Genomic DNA, 27,909 nt, shown 5'->3' on the forward strand with positions numbered 1-27,909 from the left:
CCAGAAATTTGAGAAGTTGATGTTTACACCATCAGGTTGGAGACTATTCAGATGGAAAATAAAGTGTTGTTCCTCCAGCCTGAGTGTGGCCTCATCATGACAGTGGGGGAGGGCATGGATAAACATATCAGAATGGGAATGAGAGGTGGAATTAAAATGGGTGGTCACTGGGAGATGCTGCTTTTTCCGGTGGGCGGAGCACAGGTGCTCAGCGAAGCGGTCTCCCAATCTACATCGGGTCTAACCGTTATACAGGAGGCCATAATGGGAACACCGGATACAGTATATGACCCCAACAAATCACAGATGAAGTGTCGCCTCACTTGGAAGGACTGTTTGGGGTTCCGAATGGTAGTGAGGGAGCAGGTGTAGGGGCAGATGTAGCACCTGTTTCACTTGCAAGGATAAGTGTCAGGAGAAAGATCATTGGGGAGGGATGAATGGACAAGGGGGTTGTGTAGTGAGCAATCCCTGCAGAAAGTAGAAAGTGGGGTGGGGGTGGGGGTACGAAAGATGTGCTTGACAGTAGGATCCTGTTGGAGATGGCGAAAGTTACAGAGAATTATGTGCTAGATATAGAGGTTGGTGGGGTGGTAGTGAGGACAACAGGAACCCTATCCCTGGTAGGGTGGCGGGAGGGTGGATTAGCAGATTTAGCAGACGTGTGTGAAATGGAAGAGATGCAGCGTTGATCATGGAGGAAGGAAAGCCCCTTCTTTTGAAGGAGGAGGAGGTTTTTCTCCCTCCCCTACCCTTTAAAATCTACTCCTCAGTTTTTTTTCTCCAGTCCTGCCGAAAGGTCTTGGCCTGAAACACCGACTGTACTTTTTTCCATAGATGCTACCTGGCCTGCTGAGTCCCTCTAGCATTTTGTGTGTGTTGCTTGGATTTTCAACATCTGCAGATATTCTCTTGTTTGTGAAAAGGTTTTCCTTATCAAATGGCTCAACTTTTAAGTGGGAGGTATAAATTCTGGGGATGTTTTCCATGCGTTAAGTGCAGGGGTTGTGAAAATAGGCAATCCAGAAAAATTAAATGTTACATATGCATGTACATACTTAATTTAAAATTCAAGGCTGTGGTTAAAACATAGCTTCTATTTATTATCACTAAAGCACCTTGGTATAGTACCCAAATTTCTCCTACCTATGGATTAAAAGAGCTGTTGATGCTTCTTCCCTGGTTCTGTAATGAGACAAGGATGTCATCGATTTTTTCCATGTTCTGTTCAGTAGGAATGGTTGATGATAGTTGCCTTGAATCAGTCATTTGCTGTGAGAGAAGTGGAGAAACGGCTTGTCCTTCATTCTGTGCTTGCCCTGACTGGTTTATCACAAGCAGTTGATCAGACATAGGCGGTCCACTTGGGCATTGCTGAGACACATTTGTTATGCTCATCAATTGTCTGCAATCTGTGTTTAAAAAAAAACACAGTAATCTGAGTATACTTCTGTGTGTATCAAAAATAAGTGCTGTACTTCCTCACTTTAAGATCTGCAGACATTTTTATCCATTCCAAAAACAAGGCTGAGTCTTGAAGAACTTAAGAAATAGTTGCAAATATTGATCATACAGCTTTTGGTGTTTGTACTGCTAATCTTCTTCAATTAAACTTTCCCAACCAAATCCCAAATCTCCTGGTTCTCTTGGATTCAAAAAACCTATCAATCTCAAATATAAACAAAAATTGCTGGGAATACCAATAAGATAAAGCAGTATCAGTGGAGATGGTGACTTACAACTTTTCTTAGAAAAGGAAAAAGTTAGAGATCAAAGTTGCAGAGAAGAGGGCAACAGAGAGAACAAAGGGAATATTGATGACAGGGCAGAAATTTCAAGAAACTAAATGACAAGTGGCAATGGTACTGGCCGAGACACAGTGGTCATTAGTCTTTCCTGTTTGTATTAGAATGGATATGACCCTATAACATTAACTAAATTGAAGAAATAAAAATTCAAACCCTCTACTTATCAGAGGTGCTGGAAGTTTGAGTAACTTTCCATCAGTTGCAGAAGTGCAAAACCCAGAATTCTGCACATGAGCAAGAACATAATCACCCTTAAACATGAAGATTCTTCTGCATTCTTTACTCTATCTTGGATTATTTCTTGAAGTTCAGGATTCACATTTCCCAGAGTGAAGACAGGTTTTAGACTGTAAGGACTAAGTGATATCAGGTGATACATGGTGCTGATTGCTTCTGTTGCCTGAGAATTCTGCTCCACTCTGCGATGACAGCAGAAAAAACAGTAATATTATACTGTCACATGATCATGAATTTAATGAGTAAATGAGTTTAATATGGTAATGATGATACCAACTCCGAACTCTGGAGTCAAAACCCTGATGCAGAGGTCATGTAGAAGATCTTGCATCAACCTGATTACTAATGTGTCAATATGTGATACACTGGAAGATGCTGATGAGATTTTGGCATGATTCCAATCTCAATCAGATCACCCTACAGAGTCATCAATATAGATGAGAGCTTTTCAAAAAAAGGGGAAGATTTTTACTTAGTTATTAAAATAATAACCAGGTGCTTAACTTGGAGCTTTGGTGGCATAGTGATTATTTTGCATGATTAGTAATATGGAGAACTGGAAACATTAGTCCTAATTCCAGCACCGCAGTTGAGAAATTTACATTTGAGTTATTGTCAATCAATCCAGAATTACAAGGTAATTAACAATTTGAAACTACTTGATTACATAATCCAATTTAATTTCCTTATGTCCTTTAAGAGTGGAATATCCCTTCATTATCTAGTCTGTCCTAAATACAACATTAAGTCCTCAACAATGGTCAACTCATAATTCCCATCTGAAATGGGCTCGCTAGCCACACAGTTCAAAAGTAGAAAGGATAAGCAATAAGTATCGACTTGGAAAGTGATATTGCCAGTGAATAAGTTAATAAAAAAATAAACAAATCCATTATTTGCATATTTTTCCACAAGCTTTCTCAAGGGCACAGACTGGGAACAGACTTCCTACCTTGCAAGTGGTTAAGCAAGAGAGGAAATTAAATTCTTCATAAAATTTGGGAAGGGAAAGGGAAGACGATAAAATTAAATAAAGTTCAACTGGCCACTTTAGAATATACATAGATACAGCTTGACAGCGATAAAGTTCCAGGTGTCATTCTTATTGGTACATGAAGAAAGAACACCTGCAAAACCTATCAAAGGTTAGGCAGCACCTACAGAACCTTAGCAAAAGTCAACAGTTTAGAAAAGGAAAAAGAGGAAGAAATTTAAAGTTTTATCTTTCTGAAATGGAGTGGAAGAAAATATACATTTAAAATTTAATTGGGCAGTCAAGTAGTTTTCATTCACCAAATTTATTTAATTCCAACTTACCACTTTGAATTCCAAACAAATATAAACCAGTGGGTTGTTGTGCTGATGTAGGTGAATTCTGTAGTTGATTCATGGTCCCATGGGGGTGAAAAAGTGTATTTTGTTGCTGGCCTGATCCAGGTGTGTTGTTTTGAAGGACAGATACATTATTTTGAGGATTAAACACATTAGACTGCTGTATCTCTTGTTGATTCATGTTATTCTGTAATGCAGACATTGAAGTTTGAGAAATAAACAATGTCGCCTGCTGATTTTGAGTGCCCCCTGAATTTTGAACAAGCTGCATTTGAGGTTGACCATGAAAAACTGATGACTGTTTTTGATCCCCCTGAGACGTCCCACTATTTTGAAGTGAAGCAGTCTGATTTTGGAATTGTATGGATGATTGCTGGTCTTGATTAACTGACACCATATTAGGCTGAGTATGAAAAAGGGTTTGGTTTTGCTGCTCTTGAGAAGCCAGATTTGTATTCATTGCAGGTATAGAATTCTGAGAGTTGAAAAGGATGTTCTGTTGTTGCTGTTCCTGGGAAGTTATACTGTTATTTATTGAATTCTGAGAATTAAAAAGAACATTCTGAGGTTGGTCTTGAGGTGAATTGCTGTTGTGAAGTGCAGCTATTGAATGTTGGGTCTGAAAGATAGATGCTTGCTGATTTTGTGGAGAAGTATTAGTTTGAGAAGAGGATAAGGTCACTTGATGTTGAAAAAGGTTCTGTTGCTGTTGTTGCTGCTGTTCTTGAGAAATCATCGTATTCTGAATCTGAGATATTTGTGTCGGGGTCTGAAAGACATTCACAGATTGTTGCTCAGGATTGTTTGAACTCTGGAGTGTTGGAATTGTACTCTGTGGTGAATAAAAGCTGACCTGTTGCTTTTCCTGTGAAATACTATTACTTTGAAGTGAAGGCAAAGAGTTTGGAGAAAGAAAAAGAGTGCCTTGTTGCTGATCTTGGGCAATTGATGAGCCTTGGAGAACTGCCAACGAGCCTTGAGAATGAAATATTGCTGACTGCACTTGATCTTGGGAAGCAGCAGTGTTCTGATGTTGCAAGACATTGTTTGGGCAGTGAAAGAGCCCAGTCTGTGAATGGGATGCACTTTGAACTTGACTGAGAGAGTTTTGTGGATGGAATAGTTCTGACGATGGATGAGATTGTTGCAGAAAGTTTCCAGTTTGGGTAGACATCATTTCTCCACTTTGCTGAAATATCCCAGTTGGTTGTGAGGAGCCACCAGTTTTCACATGCATCAACCCATCTGAATTTGAAAATAAAGTTACTTGGGGCTGATTTTCTCCAGTTTGCTGCATCTGTACAATTGATTCAAACATATCAGTTTGCCTCTGGTTTGTCTGCACTGAGGTGTCTTCCACAGCAACCATAGAATTAGAGCACTGAAAGACATTTGGTGAAGACGTTTGTTGTTGTGGATTTCCTGTGTTTTCATTCCCTTCTACTGTTGTAGAGGCTGAAAACAAAGCACTGTGTGACATCTGATGCTGATTTCCATCACTTGATTGCAAACTGGACATAACATGAGTAGTTTGCTGAAAAATATCAGATTGTTGGAGGTTTCCATTTAAAGGGGATTGATACAACTCTGACTGCAGTTGCCCTGGTCCTTGACAAATATTCTGTTGCATTCCCAACATCATGCTCGTAGAGGACTCCAGCACCTGCTGAGTTGACAATGAATTCTCAGGTCCAGAAAGAACACTGTCAGATCTAGGAAGGGATCCATTATCTGAATTTGAGAACAGATCTTGAGGGAGGTTGCTCTGCATAGTATTTACTTGGCGGAACATCCCTGCATTTATTTGCTTTTGCACCTGTTCCACAGGTTGCTGTATTGACTCAGATGGGCTGGATCCAGTAAATAAAACAGAGGCCAGTTGCTGCTGAGAAGCCTCCAAACTCTGTTGAACAAGACTTACGTTGCCACTTCTGCCATTTTCAGAATTTGCCTGGAAGTTTCCCGGCTGCAAGGACTGCAAAGCACTTTGCAACTGTGATGCATTGCTGCTCTGTTGGAAGATATTGGCTGAATGTTCCTGTAGTGCCTGGGCCTGTGATTGCTGTTGCTGCTTCTGCTGTGTTTGTTGCTGCTGCAGAGCTGATTCAGGCATCTGGGATAAGGAAATCTTGGATACATCTAATGGTAACATTTCTCTTGGCTGTACCTCTCTTGAATCTAACAACATGCCAGCATTGTGAAACTGTGCTGGTTGCTGCAGCAAACCTTCGTTATTCTGGACCTGGGTGGTACATTCTGATGCCTGAAATGGGCATGGCTGAGAAATGTCTTGCTTCCGTACAGCAGATAAGGCATCTGTGCTTGAAAACACACTTGACTGAATTTGCTGGTGCTGATCACCGTCTCCTCCTTGCCTGGAGGCAGATCCAGAGAATGAAGGCCCAGTTGTAATGCTTGATGAGATTTCCAAAGATTGCTGTCCAGCTCCCATCTCTTGATTCTTAACAGGAGAAAAGTAAACAAGAAACTAAATCAGAGCAATATTGAGATCATAACTATATATTATAGTCTTTGTGCCCTATGTTTTATAAGATTGAAAGACCTTCCGTGAATGGCGGAGCAGACTCGTTGAGCCAGATAGCCTAATTCTGCCCTTATGTCTTATGATCTAGGATGGTCTTCTAAAACAATAAAATGCGTATTTAGAAAACTATCCTGAAAACACTGAATAAATTCTCTGCTTTACTAGTATAAGCTAGACTGGCTATTCCATCCCAATCTATGTGATATTCAAAATTGTCCATTACATCACTCTGCCTAATCTCTACATTCACTAACACTTTATAGCAGCTACCATGAGGACTTGTACACCAGGGCTGTTCTTAAATCCATTTAAATTTCTTAATTATTGTTTTCCCTGTCTTATTTCTACTATTAAGTATACTTCTATCCTCTGTTCACCCCACCATTCATTCACCAGTACTTTCTCTGTCTTTCATGCCCAATTTAGCTGCAAGGCATTTACGGTAGGACTAAGTTTCAGTAATTGCTACAGCTTATGCTGCAAGTTGAATTTGCAGCTGCAATTCATTTGGTTTCTCTCTTTGAATAAAGAATGTTTAATTGCCCATAAATCTTTGTTTAATGTTCTTGTAAGCTATTCTTGATTTCACATGGTTTAATTACTTCATATTTTATCTTTTCTTTAAACTACAACAAAGGGAAAAAGGGAATAAGGGGAAGCCTAATTTAATCCCATTAATTTGATCTCTTATTTATTAGACTAACCATCCCCTTGTCCCAGTCACTAACTTGAATTCCTCCACAAGTACCACATCGTGCCTCATACAGAAGTCTATAACTATTTATTTTATTTTTAATATTTATTTTATCTCTCTCTACTGTAAAACTCATTGTGGTCACTATATTATGCTTTCTCTCTTCCCACCTTTTTGGGCAGTTGCTTATTTCAGGATGCTGTGGTCAGAATTTTACTGGTCATTCTGAGAGGCTTAATTCTAATTGTCATAACAATTTATACAACAAGGTGGTACAGTTTTGTAGATCTTCTGATCCCTTAGCTTACACCATTTGCCAAAACAACTTGTTAGTGATTTCCACATTTATTGACAGATGCTCCCAAAATCTGGGGAGAACTCTTTTAACCCTAATAGCAACATATCCTCACCCAACTTTATATTGTTGAGGATCTGAATGATTGAGCCTGAAAACACTGAAGAAGAATTGAAGTAATGGGACCCTGGCAGAGACTTTTGTATCTTCCTTAGTTACAGGTGAAGTACTGGAAGACCTGATGGTGGCTAACATTGTGCCTTTATTTAAGGGTTGAAAGAACATTAGTATACAGAAAGAATAGTAAAAGTTCAAAACATTTTCATAAATGTTAAAAGATGCTAATTTTAAATTTGGTGAATTTTATAACCAGAAATATTAAAGGATATGGATTTGGATCTAGACGGTAGATAAGCCATGATTCCATTTGTCTACATAACAGACAGGGTACTAAATGGCTAACTTTCACTGGCATGTTTCTAATTGCTACTGCCAGAAGACAACACATTTTCATATTAAGCCAGATATAACCAAAGTTAATAACAAAAAAATTTAACTACACAGTGGCAGATCTTGTCACCAAAAAGTAACACATTCCAAAATTAGATTCTAATTATTAACAAACATAAATAACATGAAAAATATAGAAGATATAGAAATCATATGAACATGAAGTCAAAAATAACGATGAAGAAGCTAGTATCATTGGAGGTGCTACCACTGAAAACTGCACCAGTGTGTATATAACCATAAGGAGGTAATAGAGTGGTGTTTTATTTTGCTTATAAAAATACCACAATATATGTATTTCTGACTGTTGAAACAAAAGTTGATACTTTAAAGACTGCAGATGGTGTCTGATTCGATACCACATCCATTGAAATGGCTTCCTCATTCTTTACCACAACAGATGGCAGAAGGGGTGGCAGCAAGGCTTTGGGAAGATTTTGTTCATCTGGATTACAGCCTGTGACTTTCACTGCTGCAGCTAAAAAAAAAAGCATAAATTATCAAACTTCTGCCACAAAAACCCCTGAACTAACTAAAAGTAACATATTTACACATAAGAAAAAAATTGCACATATCAATTTTATTGAAAGTAAATCAAATTTACATTTCTTGTGCATACTCACATGATATTTGCTTTTCTTAAGAGAACACAATTTAGTTCAGGGGAATGTGGCAATATTATGATCATTATCTTTATTACTAAAACTGTTAATATAAACTTGATTTTAATCCTGTACTGTTCCATTTTATTAAGATCATAAGTGAGCCAAATCTGACAATATTTTCAGCTTGATCTTCACGTTCCTTTCTGTGATGTCTATCCAAGAAAACCAATGTTATTCTGAACACCAACCATCTTGTAAAACTTTTCCATTTAATAGGTGCTCTGTCCTTATATTTTTTCTACACTGGCACAAGACTTCATACTTCACATTATATTCCATTTGACATGTCCTTGCTCATTCACTTCATCTGTCCATGTCTCTCTGCATATTATCTATAGCTCACATTGCTATTCAGATTGTTCTTACTCATCTTCCTCTACATACACCACCTCCACATGGATCAACTTGTATTGTCGAGTCTTGTGACCCTTCTTTTAGCCAGCAATAAACTAATCTGGATCATATTTTCTTCATCTCCACCTTAGTGTAAAAATTCCCTCTGTCCTCTCCTCTACAACCTAAAACATTTGTTTTCTAACATTTTCTGGTCCTGCTTCTCTCTCTACTGGTACTGCCTGCCATACTGGGGACTTGTAGACCTATTGTGGACTCTTTAGGAATCAACACCCATCTTGAAGTGGAATGAAAGTGGTGTGAGAGAGAAGGATGGAGAAGAGTGAAGAGGGAGAAAGAGGGGAAAGGTAGGGAGAAAAGTTTCTGATGAAAGGTTATCAAGTTAAAACTTAAATCTGCTTCCCCCTCTCTAGATGCTGATGCCTGATCTCGTCTACTTCTAGCATTTTTTGTTTTTATTTCAGTGGACAAAGTAAATCACCAAGAATAGGATTGGGAAATTCAAAAGATGGAACTTAGGAAGGTAACAAGCTATTAATTCTGAGCCCCCAACACAGAAAAGCTTAAGAATCTCTGCTACAGAGAACAAATGTAGTAACATTATTGACTAATAATCTCCCTCATTTCCTGTTGATTACATTGAAAAATAATAGTCAACTGACCTACACTGACAAGCAATTAATTTCTGTATGCATCATGGCTTTCCAGCTAATCATAAATGGTATTCTAGCTCAAGGGCATAACAGTGATAGCTATTATGATTTTATGATTGTGTTACTAACAGCAGAAGCTGCTTGAAGGTTTCAAACAACTAATGAAGAAAAAAAACTTTTGACTAGTATACTTGTCACTTACTGGAATATGCCAGAGACCACAAAAAGAAACATCAGCATTTATCAGAATAGTAATTATGAAGAGATTTTCCAATTCTTTGTCTTCATAAGTGTGTACTGTAGAACATGAAAGGCTAAATTTACAGTTAAAATCCATATTCCAGCTAACTTGGCATGCATGTGCTTATAACAACAGTTTTTATGTTCAACAATCAGCTTCAATAATGGTAAAAAGTGGGATCTTCAAAGGGACATACTTGTTTCTTGTGTGAGAGTCACTAAAAGCCAAAATTAAAATGCAGCAAATTAGGAAAGCAAGTTATTTCAAGAGGATTTAAGAATGAGAGAAAATATGTCTTAATGCACTTTTATAAAGCTTTAATGAGACTATGCCAGTGATATTTTTTGTTTCCTTATCTAAAGGAGGATATAGTTGCTAAGGGCCACATTCTCAAAATAGGAGGACAGGCCTTTTAGCACAGTACAGCACAGTAATAGGTCCTTTGGCCCATGATATCTGCGCTGAACATGATGATATAAATCTCTTTCGCCTGTACATGATCCATATCCAACCAATTCCCTGCATACTTATGCATCTATCTAGCAGTCTCTTAAGCACCACTATCATATCTGCTACAATAATGCACAATTCCACCTCTACCCCTAGAAGCACATTCCATGCACCTCCTACAACCTGTTAAAAAAATCTTACTCCATACATCTCCTTTAAACTTGACCCCTCTTACCTTAAATGGATGTCCTCTTGTACTTAACAGTTCTACCCAGGGAAAAAGATTCTAACTGTCTATCCTACCCTTTTTTCCTAAATTAAAACTTCTATCAAGTCTCTCCTCAGCCTCCAACACTCTCGGGATTGCAATCAGAGTTTGGTCAACCTCCACTTATAGTTCACAACCTCTAATACAGGCAACATCTTAGTTAACCCAGTAAACCTCTTCTGTAACTCTTTCCAAAACTTCCAAATCCTTTCTTTCAATATGATGACCAGAATCACAGTTACAGTGTGGGCTAATCAAAGTTTTAAAAAGCTGTAACATAACTTCCTTTATACTCACTGCCTGGACAAAAGAAGGCAAGCACCTGCCTATGCGGTCATTTTCACAGCGATATGGATTGAACACAAAGAATCCTCTGTGGATCATTGCTATTAAGGGTCCTGGATTAACTGTATACTTTCCTTTTATATCTGACCTCCCAAACTACAACATCTCATACTTGCTTAGATTAAACTCCATCTACTATTCTTCTGCCCATATCTGTAACTAATCTATATTTAGGTGTATCCCGTGACAACTTTCTACAACGGCCACAAACCCACCAATCTTTGTTTAACCTGTAAACTTAATAACCCACCCATCCATATTCTCACCCAATTTCACAAACAACAGAACCCCAGCACCAAACACTAAGGAACACCATTTCAGTCAGAATAACACCCTTCTGCCTCTACTCTCTCTTAAAACAATTCTGAAGCTAAACTATTAAATCACTATGGATCCCAGGCATCTCAATCTTCCGGATCAGCCTACAATGAAAGACCTTGTCAAATGCCTTACTAAAATCCATGTAGACAACATCCAGTGCCCTACCCCCATCAATCATTTTTGTCACCTCTTCAAAACACCCAATCGTGGAGACAGGAGATTGTTGGGGCCTTGATTAAGACTTTTACATCCTCACTAGCAACAGTGGAGAGTATCCAATATTGTTCATTTGTTAAAGAAGGGAAATAAGGATAATCCAGGGAATTGTAGGCTGGAAAGCCTCATAAAACTGATATCAGTATGTACATTAACATGCCCTGCACTAATCTCACTATCACTCATGTTCTTATCCTTAGTTAATATTGACATAATATATTGTTAGTACCTCACTCACATCTTTTGACTTTAAGCATAAATTCCCTCCTTTATCCTTGAGGATTGAAATTAAAAGAAATATATTTCCACAGAAAATGGCAAATCTTTGGAGATTTTGAAGCCTCAGTTATTGAGTTAATTTGAAACAGAGATTAACAGACTTACGAGTTTCAAGGGAATGAAGAGTTTATGGAGAAACTGCAAGAAAATGATGCTGAGGTAGATCAGCTACAATCCTGGTGAATAGCAGAGCAGACCAGGGACCAGCTGGTCTACTCTTGCTATTTCTTATTTTAAAAACAATTGTCAAATGAAATAAAGGTCTATTTGGAGTATCTTCTAAATTTTCTGTTGGTTGCAAGATTGATAAATTGTAGAAAAAAGGAAAGCTAGCATTTATATAGAAACTTTTGTATTCCTTTCAGGATATTATGGAGAATATTACCACTAAAAATGGACTTCTGAAGGTGAGAGAATGGTAGTGTGCTTTGCAAAGCCCTTGCATATACCAATATGATAATCTCTTAGTCCCAACGAGAGAGTTTGCACATCTTGATCTCCTATTAGGGAATGAGACAGGTCGTGCAACCAAAGTTTGTGTAGGGGAGCATTTTGCATCCAGTGATCATCATGCCATTAGTTTCAAGGTAATTATGGAAACGGATAGACCTGGTCCTTGGGATGAGATTCTAAATTGGAGAAAGGCCAATTCTGATTGCATCAGAAAAGATCTAGCAAATGTGGACTGGGACAGATGGTTTTCTGGCAAAGATGTAATTGGTAAGTGTGAGGCCTTCAAAAGTGAAAGTTTGAGAGTACAAAGCTTGTATTTTCTGTCATAATAAAAGGCAAGGACACCAGATTTAGAGAACTTTGGTTCGAGAGATGTTGAAACCCTGTTTAAGAAAAAAAAATCAAGGAGGTGCTTAGCAGGTATAGGTAGGTGGGAACAAATGAGGCACTTGAAGAGTATAAGAATGCAAGAGAACATTTAAGAAATAAAATCAGTAGGGCCAAAAGAAGGTATGAGGTTGTTCTAGCAGTCAAGGTGAAGGAGAATCCATCAGATATGTTAAGAGCAGAAAGATTGCGAGGGAACTTTTCTCGCTGTTACCATCAGGTAGGAAGTACAGAAGCCTGAAGGCACACACTCGGCAATTAAAGAACAGCTTCATCCCCTCTGCCATCCGATTCCTAAATGGATGTCAAACCCTTGGACACAAACTCACTTTTTTTTAAACATACAGTATTTGTTTTTTGCACAATTTTTAATCTTTTCAATATAGGTATACTGTAATTGATTTATTATCATTATTATATTTTATTTTTTTTCTTCTATATCATATATTGCATTCAACTGCTGTTGCTAAGTTAACAAATTTCACATCACATGCTGGTGATAATAAACCTGATTCTGATCCTGATAAAATTAGTCCTTTGGAAGGTCAGAGTAGTAATCTACGTGTAGAGCCAAAAGAGATAGGGGAGATATTAAATGGCATTTTTGCATCTGTTTTACTCAGGAGATGGACACAGAATCTATAGCAGTGAGGTCATGGACCCTGTACACATGACAGAAGAGGAGTTTGCTGTCTTGTGGCCAATCAGGGTAGACAAATCCTCAGGGCCTGACAAGGTATTCCCTCAGACTCTACAGGAGGCAAATGCAGAAATTGCTGGGTTCCTAGTAGAGATGCTTAAATCACCCTTAGGGACAGGTGGGTACCAAAGAATTAGAGGGTAGCTAATGTTGTTCCATTGCTTAAGAAAGCACGACATCAATGGCAGGAAAGTTATTGGAAGGTACTTAAAGGAATGATACAGTATATGAGTATTTGGATAGACAGAGATTGATTAGGGATAGTCAGCATGGCTTTATGTATAGAAGGTTATGTCTAACCAATGTTAGTAATCGACCATTCGGCAGGACTCGGCCCCAAAACGTCAACTGTACTCTTTTCCATAGATGTTGCCTGGCAGGCTGTGCGTGTTGCTTGGACTTCCAACATCTGCAGATTTTCTCTTATTCCTAACTAATCTTATTGAGTTTCTCAAAGATGTTACCAGCAAATTTGATGAAGGCAAGGCAGTGGAAGTTATCTACATGGACCTCCGCAAGGCATTTGACAAGGTCTGGCATGAGAGGCTGGCCAAGAAAGTTCAGTCGCTTGGTATTCAAGATGAGGTAGTAAACTGGATTTGACATTGGCTTTGTGGGAAAAGCCTGAGGATGCTAATAGATGGTTGCCTCGCTGAATGGAAGCCTGTGACTAGTGGAGTACTGCTTGGTGTTGGGTCCACTGTTGTTTGTCACCTATATCAATGGTCTGGATGATATTAACTGGATAGACAAGTTAGCAGATGACACCTAGATTGGGGCATAGTTGACAGCGAGGAAGACTATCAAGGCGTGCAATGGAATCAGAACCAGCTGGAAAAATGGGCTGAAAAATGGCAGATGCAATTTTGATGCACATGCATGAGCTGTTGCACTCTGGGAGGACCAACCTGTGTAGGTCTTACACAGTGAGCTGTAGGGCACTGCGGAGTGCAGTAGAACAGAAGGATCGTAGAATACAGGTTCATTTGTGTCATAGGTAGGCAGGGTCGTAAAAAAAGCTTTTGGCACATGGGCTTTCAGAAATCAATGTGCTGAGTACAGGAGTTGGGATGTCATGTTGAAGTTGTATAAGATGTTGATGAGGCCTAATTTGAAATATTGTATGCTGTTTTGGTCACATGGCCACAGGAAAGATGTAAATAAGATTGAAAGAGTACAGAGAAAATTTACAAGGATGCTGCCAGGCCTAGAGGACCCGAGTTATAAGACAGGATTGAAGAGGTTAGGTTTGCATTCCTTGGAACATAGATTGAGATTAGAGTGGACAGAGATATACAAAATTATGAGGGCTATAGATAGGGTTAATGCAACAGGCTTTTTCCACTGAGGTTGGGTGAGACTGCAACTAAAGGTCATGGGTTATTGGTGAAAGGTGAAAAATTTAAAGAGAACATGAGGAGAAACATCTTCACTCAGAGGGTCTTGGGAGTATGGAATGAGCTGCCAGCATGCAAGCTCAATTTCACTGTTTAAAAGAAGTCTGGATAGGTACATGGATGGTGGGGTATAGAGGGCTTTGATCCTGGTGCAGGTTGATGGGAGTAGGCAGCTTAAATGGTTTCAGCATGGACTAGATAGGCCGAAATGTCTGATTCTGTGCTGTATTTCTTTATAACTTTAAGTCCCTACAGAGCATAATGAGAACTGCTGTGAGGATCATCAAGGTCTCTCTTCCACGATCAGAGATATTTATCCGAAACAATGCATATGCAGGGCCCTCAAGATTATCAATGATCCCTCCCATCTATGCAACAATTTGACCCTCTACCATCAGGAAGGAGGTACCATAGCATTAAGTCAAAAACTGTTTTTCTAGCATGCCGTAAGGCTACTGAACTTCCTGCCATCTCCTAAGTATCATTACATATGAAGTGCCAGTAGCTTATACTTATATAGCTTTTTACTTTGTCATAAATGCACATTTTTATTTGTGGTAATACTTGTTGGTTCCTAAGATTGTCATAGCTGGGGGCTGGTAGTGGGGGATAAGCTCCAAATGTCGTGCAACTCTAACAGCCTCTGACAACCAAGCTCAACTCTCGACCTTCACATGTGGCTTAGTTACTAGGACAGCGGAACTGTTTCTACTGACAAGAGAAGAGGCAACAGTGGACCACTGGTGCCTCAAAGCCAGTTACTTTGGGAAGGTGTGGCTCGTCATCCTTGGATGGTAGCCTGCTTAAGAGAAGGAAAACTGTGATTTTAAACCTCTGCTGCCTTGCGGCCATACCCACCCGTGGGAAAGGCTTTGGGAGTAAATCCAGAGAAAGAAGTCCGGAGCCGGGGTCCCTAAGGCAGTTTGATGTTGCTTACAACTTCACTCTGGGCAACCTCTGCGACGACACTGGTGCCAGGCTGTATTGGTGCTTGCACTTCCCTTGGACTACAGCAGTGATGTGCTGCATGGGCAACAGCCGGTTCTTCGAATCTTCTCGCCCAGGCTTGCACCTTGTTGAGGACAAGGTCCACCAGAGATGCAAACCCATGATCACCTAGGATCAACGGCTGCCTACTCTTAATCTATGTTCCCTCTAAGGTGCGCACGTGTACAGTTTTTCAACCAGCGCACAAAAGAAATTAATGTGCGCACAAAAGGTTAATTACCTAAAATAATGTAGTAATTAATAATTATATTTATTGAAAATAATCTTTTAGCTAAATGTTTCTGTTAACTAGTTAGTCGGTTTTTCAAATACCAGAATGCATGTCACTAATTTACGTCACCTCACCTTTCCTGTTCCGGTTTATACAGCTGCATCATGGCAGCAGCCATCTTTGGCGGACAGTGTTCACATCCTAATGTTTACAAAGATCTGTTTCAAATCCTGTAGATAGCTTACTAAGTTTTTATTTGAAAAAAATTGATTCTCTATGTCGAATTCAAAAGAAGCGAAGGGCGTGAAACGCAAAAGAATTGCAAATTTGTTTAAGGTTGAATGGCTTAACAAAATAGTAGAAATTGCTACACCGATAGCTCATGAGGTCATGAATGTTCAGCTACAAGAAATATTTATGTATGATTCAGAAACTGGATTTATCTGTTTGTATTGTCATGATGCAAAAGTTGGAGAATTTGCTCGTGGAAAGATGTGGGATGATATTTGGAAATTTGACTTTTTGAAGTGTCATTTGGCAAGTAACTTTGCGCAAATGGTGGCATTTGTACTTCAAAATGAACAGTTTTGCGACCTTACACAGTTGATGGTCATTGGGGGAACCTTTCTTGCGTTTAGTGCAGATTGCGAGCAAGGTTTTAGCCTAATGAATTATCTCAAAAACAAGCTGAGAAACCGTTTAGGTGAATGTCATTTGGATATGTCAATGAGAATCAAAAGCTATCAATTGGATGGAAGTTCTATTAGTCTAGATAGAGTTTACAAAGGATGGGTAAATGCCAAAGACAGGAGAGAGAAAAAATAACTGAGTGACTTAAATATGAATGTTATTTTGTTGTTATTCTGTGCTGTTTTATGTCAAATATTCTGTAAACCTACATAAACTGTGCCACGTGTGTATTCAGTGCGCACATACTTCTGTCACAGGAAAAAAATTTGCACAACACAAGATATTTGTGCACACTGACTACTATAATTTAGAGGGAACATTGCTCCTAATATTTCTTAGAACAATTTTTAAGTTTAGCACATTTATATATAGCAAATGACTTTGGCTACCAGTCTCCTCACCTGAATATGTATTGTGGATTTAATTTGGAGTGAAGCTTTGTACAGTGGATTCCTAAAAGCCATGAATCTCAGACCAGACAATGCTGATTGAAATTCATTTGGATGTCTGTGGTGCATGTGCGAACATGGAGGTGTGAAGTTCCTGAGTAGTTTCGAAGAAGGTATTGTCCATACTTTGTAAACATGGAATTGTCCTTTGATGTTTCGCACATAAAATACCAAGCCTTGCATTAGGCCAGTGAGATCTTTCTACCAAAGCGTCTCCATCCATATGATGCCTGCTGTACCTTGTTTTGTCGAATAAAGAAGCTGCTTTGTCTCTACCAGTACTTTTCTCCAGAGGCTCCATTCATGTAACAACATTACTTTGTGTTTTATGTGTGAGTTATATGTACTGTGTTGTGCACCTTGGTCTAGAAATATGTTGTTTCGTTTGGCAGTATACACCTGAATGGTTGAATGACAGTAAATTGACTTTGATACATTGATACCTACCTGTGCTTATTAAATAAGCCACTATTATATAGTTCAAGAATGAGAAGCATTCTCCAGAGATAGTGAATAAGGTGTCTTACTTACATTACATTTATTCATGCAACAAATTCAAAAAATTATGTGATGTTGCTTGGATTGCAGAGTTTCCTGGTACCATCTTTAATGCTATTTTATTCTTTTGAGAAGTCAAACAAGTTTCTATTTCCTCAATTACATTGTAACTTTTAACAAATTAAACTAGACAAGTGAAGGTATATACATACATAACTCCTTTTATGGATCACATAGTTGATGAGAACTGAATACTTAAAATTTTCAAACAATGCACACTATTCAGTAGTTAAAAGTTTATAGCAAGAAAATACAATTAATGGACTGATCCAAACTGAAAACAACACTTGGAAAGAACAGTAGTAAATAGTAATCTTCTGCTAAAGAGCTAATTTAAAATATACCGATTATATTTCAACCACAATATCAAAGTCTCCATATCAAATAATCAAAGCAGTTCATAAAGTTTGACCTTCAACTACTGCCTGTAACACAATCATTTGCACAAACGGCAGTCGCCATAATACCATTTACTTGGAAACTATTGACAAAATAATGCTCTAGGGCAAATCTTTCACAACTGAATTCCTTCACCAGATTAAAATATATGAAAGCATGCTGTTTATAACTTATTTTAACATACTCTCTGTTTTTTAGCAAATGCATCTTAATCCTGGCTAAGAGTATAGATGGGTAACTACATAAGTCACCCTGTTAAAAAAAGATTTTTCGTTCTAAATTGAAGTATGTTCCATTTTGTGGTTAACTGGAAAAGCATGATACAAATTAGAAATGAGAGTGAAAGGGACATAGGAGTCTGCAAGTTAATCATCAATGTTCTGTTGGTTTTGCATACTGCTATTTCCAACAAAGTTACTTCTCTGCATTTCAAAGTTCATGACCTCTACTTTTAAATTCGAATGTCCAATTAAGTTCAGTAATGGGAAATCAAGAGCCCTAACTGTGCAGGCAATTTTATTGCATTTTTAATGTATAAAAAACACATTATACCTTTCATTGCTTCGTCAATGCAACATGGTTGTACAGGAATTTCTTTCTTCACAATGATATCTGATGAGTTTGCTGAAGTGTAAACAAAATACACCGTTTTTTAAAATTTTCACCTTTTATCTAGTTTTCTTTGCCAACATTTCAGTTATTTCACTGTAAAGATCCTTCGTTCTCCCATCTAACTCTTCAGAAAGGTAAATAAAACTTGACAGTCATGTGAATATTAAAAATAATACTAGAAACATTTGTATTCAGGTATGTTCAAAACAATATTAATCAAAAATATAATTAAAATCCACTGGCACAGAAAATCCATTTGCCTTGACATGTGTACACTGGACCTCAAGGAGCATACAAACAAAATCAATACTCCTGACTTGCACACAATAAAGTTCTACTTTTTAAGTGATGCATAAGGCCATCCAAAGAAAAAAAAACAAAATTAACCCAGGAAAATGAAGATTAAATACTCAAAACAAATAGAATGGAGCTGCCAGTGTTTTGTGGGTGGATGTGGGTTCCATGACTAATGAGTTGCAAGAGACCTACTGTTAACTGTTTGGAAATGTTTGCTACAACTGTAAGAAAACAATAACATGCAGCATTGGTTTTTCGGTTAATGCCAACACAATGATTTCATTTTAGGCAGATCGGTTTGGAAGGATAATATTAAACTCAGATCAAGAATTCGTTAGTTAACATAGAACAATGATGTTCTGGTGAAGCTAAACTACCTTGATGTATCAATTTTTTTAGTAAAGGCTAGTTCTGAACAGTAACTTCCAGTAAAGCTACACTGTGTTTAATAAACGTAGCACATGCTTTTGAACTTCACTCACCTGGATCTGGAGTGAAGGTGAAAGGCTGTACTTCATGTGATCTTCCAGCATTGGTTACAACATATATGCCAACTGAAACTGGCACAGTTATAAGCTGATTGTGGTAAGGAGGAACTTTCACAATAAGGTGATTCTTTGAAAACAAAATAGGAAAACAAAATCAGCAACTGAGTACTGTGCATAATTCTGATCAAGTTAGTTTATGAAGGACATGATGCTACAAAGAATGCAGAAAAGACTGGTTTCAGAATAATTGATTTTACTGAACATAGAACAGTATACAACACAGTACACTTTGGCCCACTGTTTTGTCGACATTTCGACTTACTCCAAGATCTAACCCTTTCCCTCTCACATAGCCCACCACTTTTTTATCATCCATGTGCCAATCTAAGTCTCTTACATGTCTCTAATGTATCTGCCTCTACTATTATTCTGGCTCTGTTAAAAAACTCTCTGTTAAAAAACCTACCTGACTTCCCTCTATACCTTCCTCCAATCACCTTAAAGTTATGCCCCCTCATATTAACTACTTCCACCCTGGGAAAAAATCTCTAGCTGTCCACTTGATCTATGCCTCTTATCAACTTACACACCTCTATCAAGTCATCGCTCAATTTCATTTTCCGCAAAGAGAAAAACACTAGCTCACTCAACATATCCTCATAAGGCATGTTCTCTAATCCAGGCAGCATCCTAGATCTCCTCTTCACCCTCTCTAAAGCTTCCATATCCTTGAACTGAACATAATACTCCAAGTGTAGTCCAACAGGGATTTTGTAGAGCTGCAACATTGGCTCATGCTCTTGAACTTAATTCCTGACTAACAAAGGCCACCAGACCACACTATTTTTTAACCATCCTATCAACTTGTGTGGCAACTTTGAGGTCAATAGGCATGGACCACAAGCTCCTCTGTTCCTCCACACTGCTAAGAATCATGCCATTAACCCTGTACTCGTTCAAGTTCAACCTTCTAAGGTAAGTCATCACTTTACACTTTTCTGGATTGAACTTTGTCAGCCACTTCTCAGTATCTTATCAATGTTGCCATGTAACCTACAACCACCTTCCATACTATCCATAACACCACCAACCATTGTGTTTTCTATTTTAGTTATTATAGATGATTGGAAAACCTAGGATTTTCTCCTTGATCAAAGTAATTTGAGGAGTGGATGTGAGGAACTTAGCTTTTAAGTCAAAAGGGTAGTACTGATCTGAAATTCACTGCCTGCAGGGGTTTTGGAAGTAGAATCAATGTCTTCAAAAGGAAACAACAATTTAAGAGAGCATAAATTGTGGCTATCCAGTGAAAGACTAAGGAAATAGGACTTGTCACATATTAAAATCAGGTCAATGAATGTAGTTTGACACTTGTCAAGTATGGTGATGATGTCATCAGTCAGGGACAGAACAACACGTGATGTAGGGGAGCATGGGAAGTAAGAATGAAAAATAAAGTCATGATCAGGGCACGAAGCATCAAGACTTGATATATGTATTATCTAATTAAGTACTAAGCTAGGTTGCAAAATATGCAACAGGATTGATCAAAATTTTTTTAGGAAGAGGCAGCATAGACTCAATGACACAGACAACTGAGCAGAGAGTGAGAAGTTTCAAATTCCTGGGTGTCAAGATCTCTGAGGACCTAACCTAGTGCAGCTACAATGGCGGCAAAACAGTATCTATACTTCAATATGAGTTTGAAGAGATTTGGTATGTTAACAAAAACACTCAATAACTTCTTTAGATGTACTGTGAGGAGCATTCTGACAGGCTGCGTCACAGTCTGGTATGGGGGCACTACTGCACAGGACCGAAAGAAGCTGCAGAGGGTTGTAAATTTAGTCGGCTCCATCTTGGGTACTAGCCTACAAAGTACTCAGGACATCTTCAATGAGCAGTGTCTCAGAAAGGCAGCATCCATTATTAAGGACCCCAGCACCCAGGGCATGCCCTTTTCTCACTGATATCATTAGGTAGGAGGTACAGAAGCCTGAAGGCACACACTCAGTGATTAAGAAACGGCTTCATCCCCTCTGCCATCTGATTCCTAAATGGACATTAAACCCTTGGACACTACCTCATTTTTTAAAAAATATATAGTATTTGTTTTTTGCACAATTTTTAATCTATTCAATATACTTATACTGTATTTTATTTACTTATTTATTATAATTCTATTCTGTTTTAATTTTTTTCCCTTTTTTATTATGCATTGTATTGAACTACTGCTACTAAGTAAACAAATTTCACGATACATGCTGGTGATAATAAACCCGATTCTGATTCTGAGGTAGGAAGTACAGAAGCCTGAAGGCACACACTCAGCGATTCAGGAAAAGCGTCTTCCCCTCTTCCATCTGATTCCTAAATGGACACTGATCCCATGAATGCTACCTCACTTTTTAAATATATATTATTTGTTTTTGCATGGTTATTAATCTATTCATTATACATATACTGTAATTGACTTATTTATTATTAAAGTTTTTTCTTCTTCTACATTATGTATTGCATTGACCTGTTGCTGCTAAGTTAACAAATTTCATGACACATGCCAGTGATAATAAACTTGATTCTGATTCTGACAATTAAATATATTGCAAATTTAGCAACTATTCCTTCCACCTACAAAATTTAAATAAACAGTAAAAGTTTGAGATGCAGCACTGTTCTTTGTGGCATACCACTCATTAGATCTTTCAGAATAAGATCAAACTATGCCTATTCTTTTTTACTGGTTTGCCAATCAATATGTTACCTCCTATGTCTTAAGCTTTTATGCTTCATTGTAATCCCTGACGTTGTACCTACTAAACGTGATGAAGGATTCTGCCGACACTATCTTTCCATATTGTTTGTTCTGGACTCTGATGCTCTTTGATAAAAGTTTTGCTCAACTTCCCTCTAACTCATCATCTAGATATGTCTCATGTTTACCTCCCAGTTTAAGGGAAACAGTTTAGTTCTTCCAGTTTAGTTCACAAAACATCTGAGCTACATTGATGAGGTGCATATATAGTGAACACCCAAGCAGAAGTAGGCAGATAGAGAGAGCAGAACAAAGGAGAACCAACATTTTGGACAAGTTAACATCCATATACAGAACATATTAATGGTAACAGGACTGGGCATCCTATCCCACTTTTTAAATAGAGGAATTAATAGCTTCATCAACTGCATTCAAATTACTTGTTGACTGATCTGAATTTTCTGTTGCTCTAAGTCTGCAAGTGTTTGGTGCCTTCATTACTTCTTCAAAAATTGCTGAACTTTAGAGGAAGTGATATGACATAACAACTGGTGAAATAATTGCCATTTTTTCAACTAAGATATAATAGAATTAAAGGGGATTTCATTCCATCACTGTGCAACTGCTGTACACTCACTGATAGTGAATCATATGCGTTGTAGATTTTAATCTAACAGTAGCCATAATGTTTTATTCTGTTGCAGTTTAGTATAACATGCAGATTTGACAAAGGTGACTATGAACAAGGGCTAACTGCTGATGAGATGATCAGTAACTCCAGTTCTCACAGTAAAAGCCATTCTGGCAAAGGAATTAACCATATCACAGGAATGCTGAATCTATGTTTCCATTACCTTAATTCCTTTGGAGGAGCTCTGTTATCAAGATTCAGAATGGTCTATGGTATGCACAAAGGTGCCATCATAATGGCATGGACCATATAAACAGTGAACAGAAAGCAATAAGGGAAAGAGGAAGGGAAGTTGTAAACTCATCAGCACACATCCATTGGTGATGAAAGTGAAAAGACTTAAGATACTGGAAACCTAAAATAACAGTGATGCTGGAAACATTCAGCAGATCACATAGCATTACCGAAGAAGTAGAGTTAACATTTCAAATTAAAGAACCCTTTATGTTTTATTTAGATATACAGTGTGGAACAGGCCCATCTGGCTCAATGAGCCACATCACCCAGCAACGCACCTATTTAACCCTAGCCTAATCACAGGGCAATTTACGATGACCAGGTAATCAACTAATCTGTACACTTTTGGAATGTAGGAGGAAACCCAAGTGCACACAGGAAGAACGTACAAATGTTTTAGAAGAGGAAAACAAAGAAGACAAGTTGGTTTTAAACTGCAGAGTGGGGGAGGGACAGATGTACAAGAAAAATAAGAAATAGGAGCAGGCATAGGCATCTGGCCCACCATACCTTCTCTGCCATTGTACAGGACAAAGGTAATTATCTGATAGAGTGGGGCTAAGGTTGATGTAGGAATAAACTGTCATCAAGTCAATGAGTTCATGAGAGCATTTAAAAACAATTAAGCTGAACAAAGGTATAAAATATATAACATTATTCACACTTTCCAACATTAGCAAAGCACTAAACAGAGAAAGCATTTTAGTTGCCCCATAAGTTATATCAATTCATCAGAGAAATTACCTTTGTTCTACCCACTACCATCACTGCTTACTAATCTTTTCTCTCTTTCTCAGTTCCGATGAAAGTTCACAGACAAGAAATGTTATCTCTTTCTCTCCATTAATGCTGCCTGATCTGCTGAATTTTTGCAGCACTTTTGCAGGTGGCATGTAGTGCTTCTGAACATGGTAGGAGTAGGTAGGCCTTTCACAGAAAGGCACATCTTTTCTCTGGTTGAGCTACTGGCCAGTAATAACCACAATGATGCCTCTAGTAGAGAAATATTGCATTCATTTAATGAACACAAGCAGATAACTAACAGCCAAAAAACACTGAACTTTGGAAGGTTTTTCAGCAGCCTGCAGTTGGTTCTGAAGCTTCCAGTGAGCTCTCTTGATGACAACAGAAATAGCTCCACCCCTCCACCATTCTAACCAATTTTTAATGGAGCACAATTGAGAGTGTCCTGACCACTATCACTAATCACTATCTGGCACAGGAATTGCAAGGCATCAGACCACAAGACCCTACAAAGGGTTGCGAGGACTGCTGAGATGATCACCAGGGTCTCCCTTCCACACATTTGAGATATTTATTAGAAGTTCTCCATACACAGGGCTCTTAGCTTTGTCAATGATCCATCCTATCTATCCCACAAACTCTTTGACACTCCCCTACGATCAGAGAGGAGGTACCATAGCATTAGGACAACAACTGCTAGGGTGGAAAAGAGCTTCTTTTCCTCCAGATTATGAGACTACTGAACTTCCTGCCACTACCCAGGTCTCATCATGAACAAAGTACACGTAGCTTTATACTGTTTACTTTTTAAACTTGTGTCATATTTGCACTTTATAATTTGTTAAGTTATTTATGGTAATATTACTTTATGCATTGTATGTGACATACATAGTACGTTCTGCACCTTAGTTTGGAGGAAGAATTGTTTCATTTGGCAGTATACATGTATATAGTAGAATGACAATAAACTTGAACTTGAAAACTGCAAAATATTATGAAAGTGTGAAATTATAAAACAGATAAAGGCAAAATAAACTTGAATGCATGCACTGCTTCCCTTTCATGAAAATATTTCTATTTAACCTCACCTGATGAAATAGTTCCATGTCTATTTCAGCCTCTGCTTTCCAGGAATTATTCTCATCTGGATAAAAAAACACACAAGTTAAAGTGTTAACAAAGGACTTAATGTTAGTTTGTTTTCCTTGTATGTGAATTTGATGATATTTAGGCTTCCCTTTCTTGAATCCACGTAGACTCTATTCAATCATATTATTCTTGCCATTGTAACCTGTTATTAAATCTCTCACTTTGGATTCTAGAACATTCCCCATAACTAGTGTTAGACTAACAGCTTAGTTGTTCCCGATGTTCTCCCACCCATCCTTTTTAAAAGGCAGAGACACATTTGCTATTTCATGTCTCATGCCTCATAAGTTGGAAGCATCTTAATGGAAGATGAAATGTTTGTTCTTTGAGCTTAGATTAAGCTTCATTGGAACAGTGTGGGGAGCTCCTGATGGAGATGTGGAAATTCGATAAAACATTAAAATGACAGGGAATCGAGAGGGAAGAAAAATGTGGCGGCTGAATAACATTTAAAGTGGTGGAAGTTACAGAGAATGTTCAATTTGATGTGGAAGATCGTGAGAACAAGATGAAACCCCATCCTTGTGCTTGGGAGGAAAGCAGTTGTGATGGAGGTGGAGCAAATGCAGCTGAAAAGCCCTTTCAGAAGTAAGAATAGGATGGAAACACAAATTACACTGCAGATGCTGTGGTCAAATCAACACGTACAAACAAGCTAGAGGAACTCAGCAGGTCGGGCAGCATCCGTGGAAACGAGCAGTCAACATTTCGGGCCGAGACCCTTCATCAGGACTGAAAGAGGAGGGGGCAGGGGCCCTATAAAGAAGATGGGGGGGAGGGTGGGAAGGAGAAGGCTGGTAGGTGCCAGGTGAAAAACCAATCAGAGGAAAGATCAAGGGGTGTGGGAGGGGAAGCAGGGAGGGATAGGCAGGAAAGGTGAAGGAGGAACGTAAGGGGAAAGCACTATGGGTAGTAGAAGAAGGCAGAATCATGAGAGAGGCAATAAGCAGCGGGAAGAGGAGGCAGAGTTAAACTGGGATGGGGGAAGGGAGAGGGAGGGAATTACCGGAAGTTGGAGAATTTGATGTTCGTGCTAAGGAGCTGGAGACTACCCAGACGGAATATGAGGTGTTGTTCCTCCAACCTGAGTTTGGCCTCATCGTGGCAGTAGAGGAGGCCATGTATGGACATATCTGAATGGGAATGTGAAGCAGAGTTGAAGTGGATGGGAACTGGGAGATCCCGTCTGTTGTGGCGGATGGAGTGGAGGTGCTCGACGAAGTAGTCTCCCAATCTGTGTCAGGTCTTGCCAATGTAGAGGAGGCTGCACCGGGAGCACCAGATGCAATAGATGACCCCAACAGACTCACAAGTGTTGCCTCACCTGTAAGGACTGTTTGGGGCCCTGAATGGTGGTAAGAGAGTAGGTGTAGGGACAGGTGTAGCACCTATGCTTGCAGGGAATATACCAGGTGGATCTGTGGGGAAGGATGTGTGGACCAGGCAGTCATGGATGGAACAATCCCTGCCAAAAGTGGAGATGGGTAGAGAGGGAAAGATGTGCTTAGTGGTGGGGTCCTGTTGAAAGTGGTGTAAGTTGCAGACCATAATATGCTGGATCCGGAGGCTGGTGGGGTGGTAGGTGAGGACAAGGGGAATATGGTCCCTGTTGTGGTGACGGATGGGGTGAGGGCCGAAGAGCGGGAAATGGAGGAGATGCGGGTGAGGGCATCAATGATGACGGCAGAAGGGAAACCACTATTCTTAAAGAAAGAGGACATTTGAGATATCCTGGAATGGAAAGCCTCATCCTGGGAGCAGATGCAGCAGAGACGGAAGAACTGGGAATAGGGAATAGCACCTTTACATTTGGCAGGGTGGGAAGAGGTATAGTCAAGATAGTTATGAGAATCAGTGGGTTTATAGAAAATGTCAGTGGACAGTCCATCTCCACCCCATCCTCCCATCACCACAACAGGGACTGTGTTCCACTTGTCCTCACCTACCACCCCACTAGCCTCCGGATCCAGCATATTATCCTCCGCAACTTCCGCCACCTTCAACAGGACCCCACCACTAAGCACATCTTTCCCTCTCTACCCCTCTCCACTTTTGGCAGGGATCATTCCATCCGCAACTGCCTGGTCCACACATCCCTCCCCACAGATCTCCCACCTGGTACATTCCCTGCAAGTGTAAGTGCTACACCTGTCCCTACACCTACTCTCTTACCACCATTCAGGGCCCCAAACAGTCCTTACAGGTGAGGCAACTCTTCACTTGTGAGTCTGTTGGGGTCATCTGTTGCATCCAGTGCTCCCAGTGAGGCCTTCTCTACATTGGTGAGACCTGATGCAGATTGGGGGACAGCTTCGTCGAGCATCTCCACTCCATCTGCCACAGGATTTCCCGGTTGCCACCCACTTCAACTCTGCTTCACATTCCCATTCAGCTATATCCATACATGGCCTCCTCTACTGCCATTATGAGGCCAAACTCAGGTTGGAGGAGCAACACTTCATATACCGTCTGGGTAGTCTCCAGCCCCTTGGCATGAACATCAAATTCTCCAACTTCCGGTAATTCCCACCCTCTCCCTTCCCCCATCCCACTTTCCCTCTGCCTCCTCTTCCTGCTGCTTATTGCCTCTCTCATGATTCTGCCTTCTTCTACTACCCATAGTGCTTTCTCCTTACATTCCTTCTTCACCTTTCCTGCCTATCCTCTCCCTGCTTCCCCTCCCCCATCCCTTGATCATTCCTCTGATTGGTTTTTCACCTGGCACCTACCAGCCTTCTCCTTCCCACCCTCCCCCTACCTTCTTTATAGGGCCCCTACCCCCTCCTTCTTCAGTCCTGATGAAGGGTCTCTGCCCGAAATGTTGACTGCTCGTTTCCACGGATACTGCCCAACCTGCTGAGTTCCTCCAGCTTGTTTGTATGTGAAGAATAGGATGGAATTTGGCAGAAAAGATCAAAAAAGTTTTGAGAGAGCAGCAAGCAAAAAGAGGTATACAAAATAGTGAGAAATACAGATAGGATATATGCATGCAGCGTTTTTCCACTGACGTTGCCTGAGACAACAACTGGAGATCATAGGTTAAGGGTAAAAGGTAAAATGTTTAAGGGGAACATGAAGGGGAACTTATTCACTCAAGAAGGTGATAATTTTTCGTACTCTTCTAATTCAGAATATCGTGGAATTCTGTCTTATAGCAACATGGAGAGTGATGTTACTATTAAAAAATCTATCCTTCACATAAAGTATTAAATGAAGATGATTGGTTTGTTCCATTCCTTTTAGTGTATAAAGATCCCAAAATTATTATTTCAGGAAAGTAAGAGTTTGCTCTTCTTCAACTAAATCATAAAAGTAGATTAAGTCTATTGCTGTTTACCATATCTTGCAGGTTTAGAGTGGTTACTGTGTTTGTCTATGTCAGCAGAACCCTTGTACCTCAGAGAAAAAATCTTTGTGTGCACTGAGATACTGCAGTCTGATAAGGTACAATGCAAACATCACTGTATTTGT

The 27,909-nt window shown here is 39.2% G+C and overlaps 1 protein-coding gene across 2 annotated transcripts in view; it reads right to left on the reverse strand.

The window, feature by feature from the left end:
• The window catches only part of nfat5b (nuclear factor of activated T cells 5b), a 192,870-nt gene that overhangs the window by 14,567 nt on the left and 150,394 nt on the right, over positions 1-27,909 (reverse strand). The window contains exons 8-13 of one of the 2 annotated variants that reach the window (XM_059993108.1): positions 24,378-24,433; positions 18,857-18,989; positions 18,018-18,089; positions 7,814-7,899; positions 3,363-5,838; positions 1,147-1,412 (exon numbers count right to left, since the gene is read on the reverse strand). In XM_059993108.1, coding sequence (XP_059849091.1) covers positions 1,147-1,412; positions 3,363-5,838; positions 7,814-7,899; positions 18,018-18,089; positions 18,857-18,989; positions 24,378-24,433 — 3,089 coding nt within the window. Of the gene's footprint in view, positions 1-1,146; positions 1,413-3,362; positions 5,839-7,747; positions 7,900-18,017; positions 18,090-18,856; positions 18,990-24,377; positions 24,434-27,909 lie in introns of both variants that reach the window. The other variant, XM_059993107.1, reaches the window with a different exon arrangement.

This window comes from Hypanus sabinus, chromosome 17 (genome assembly GCF_030144855.1).
Source record: "Hypanus sabinus isolate sHypSab1 chromosome 17, sHypSab1.hap1, whole genome shotgun sequence".
Lineage (NCBI taxonomy): Eukaryota > Metazoa > Chordata > Chondrichthyes > Myliobatiformes > Dasyatidae > Hypanus > Hypanus sabinus.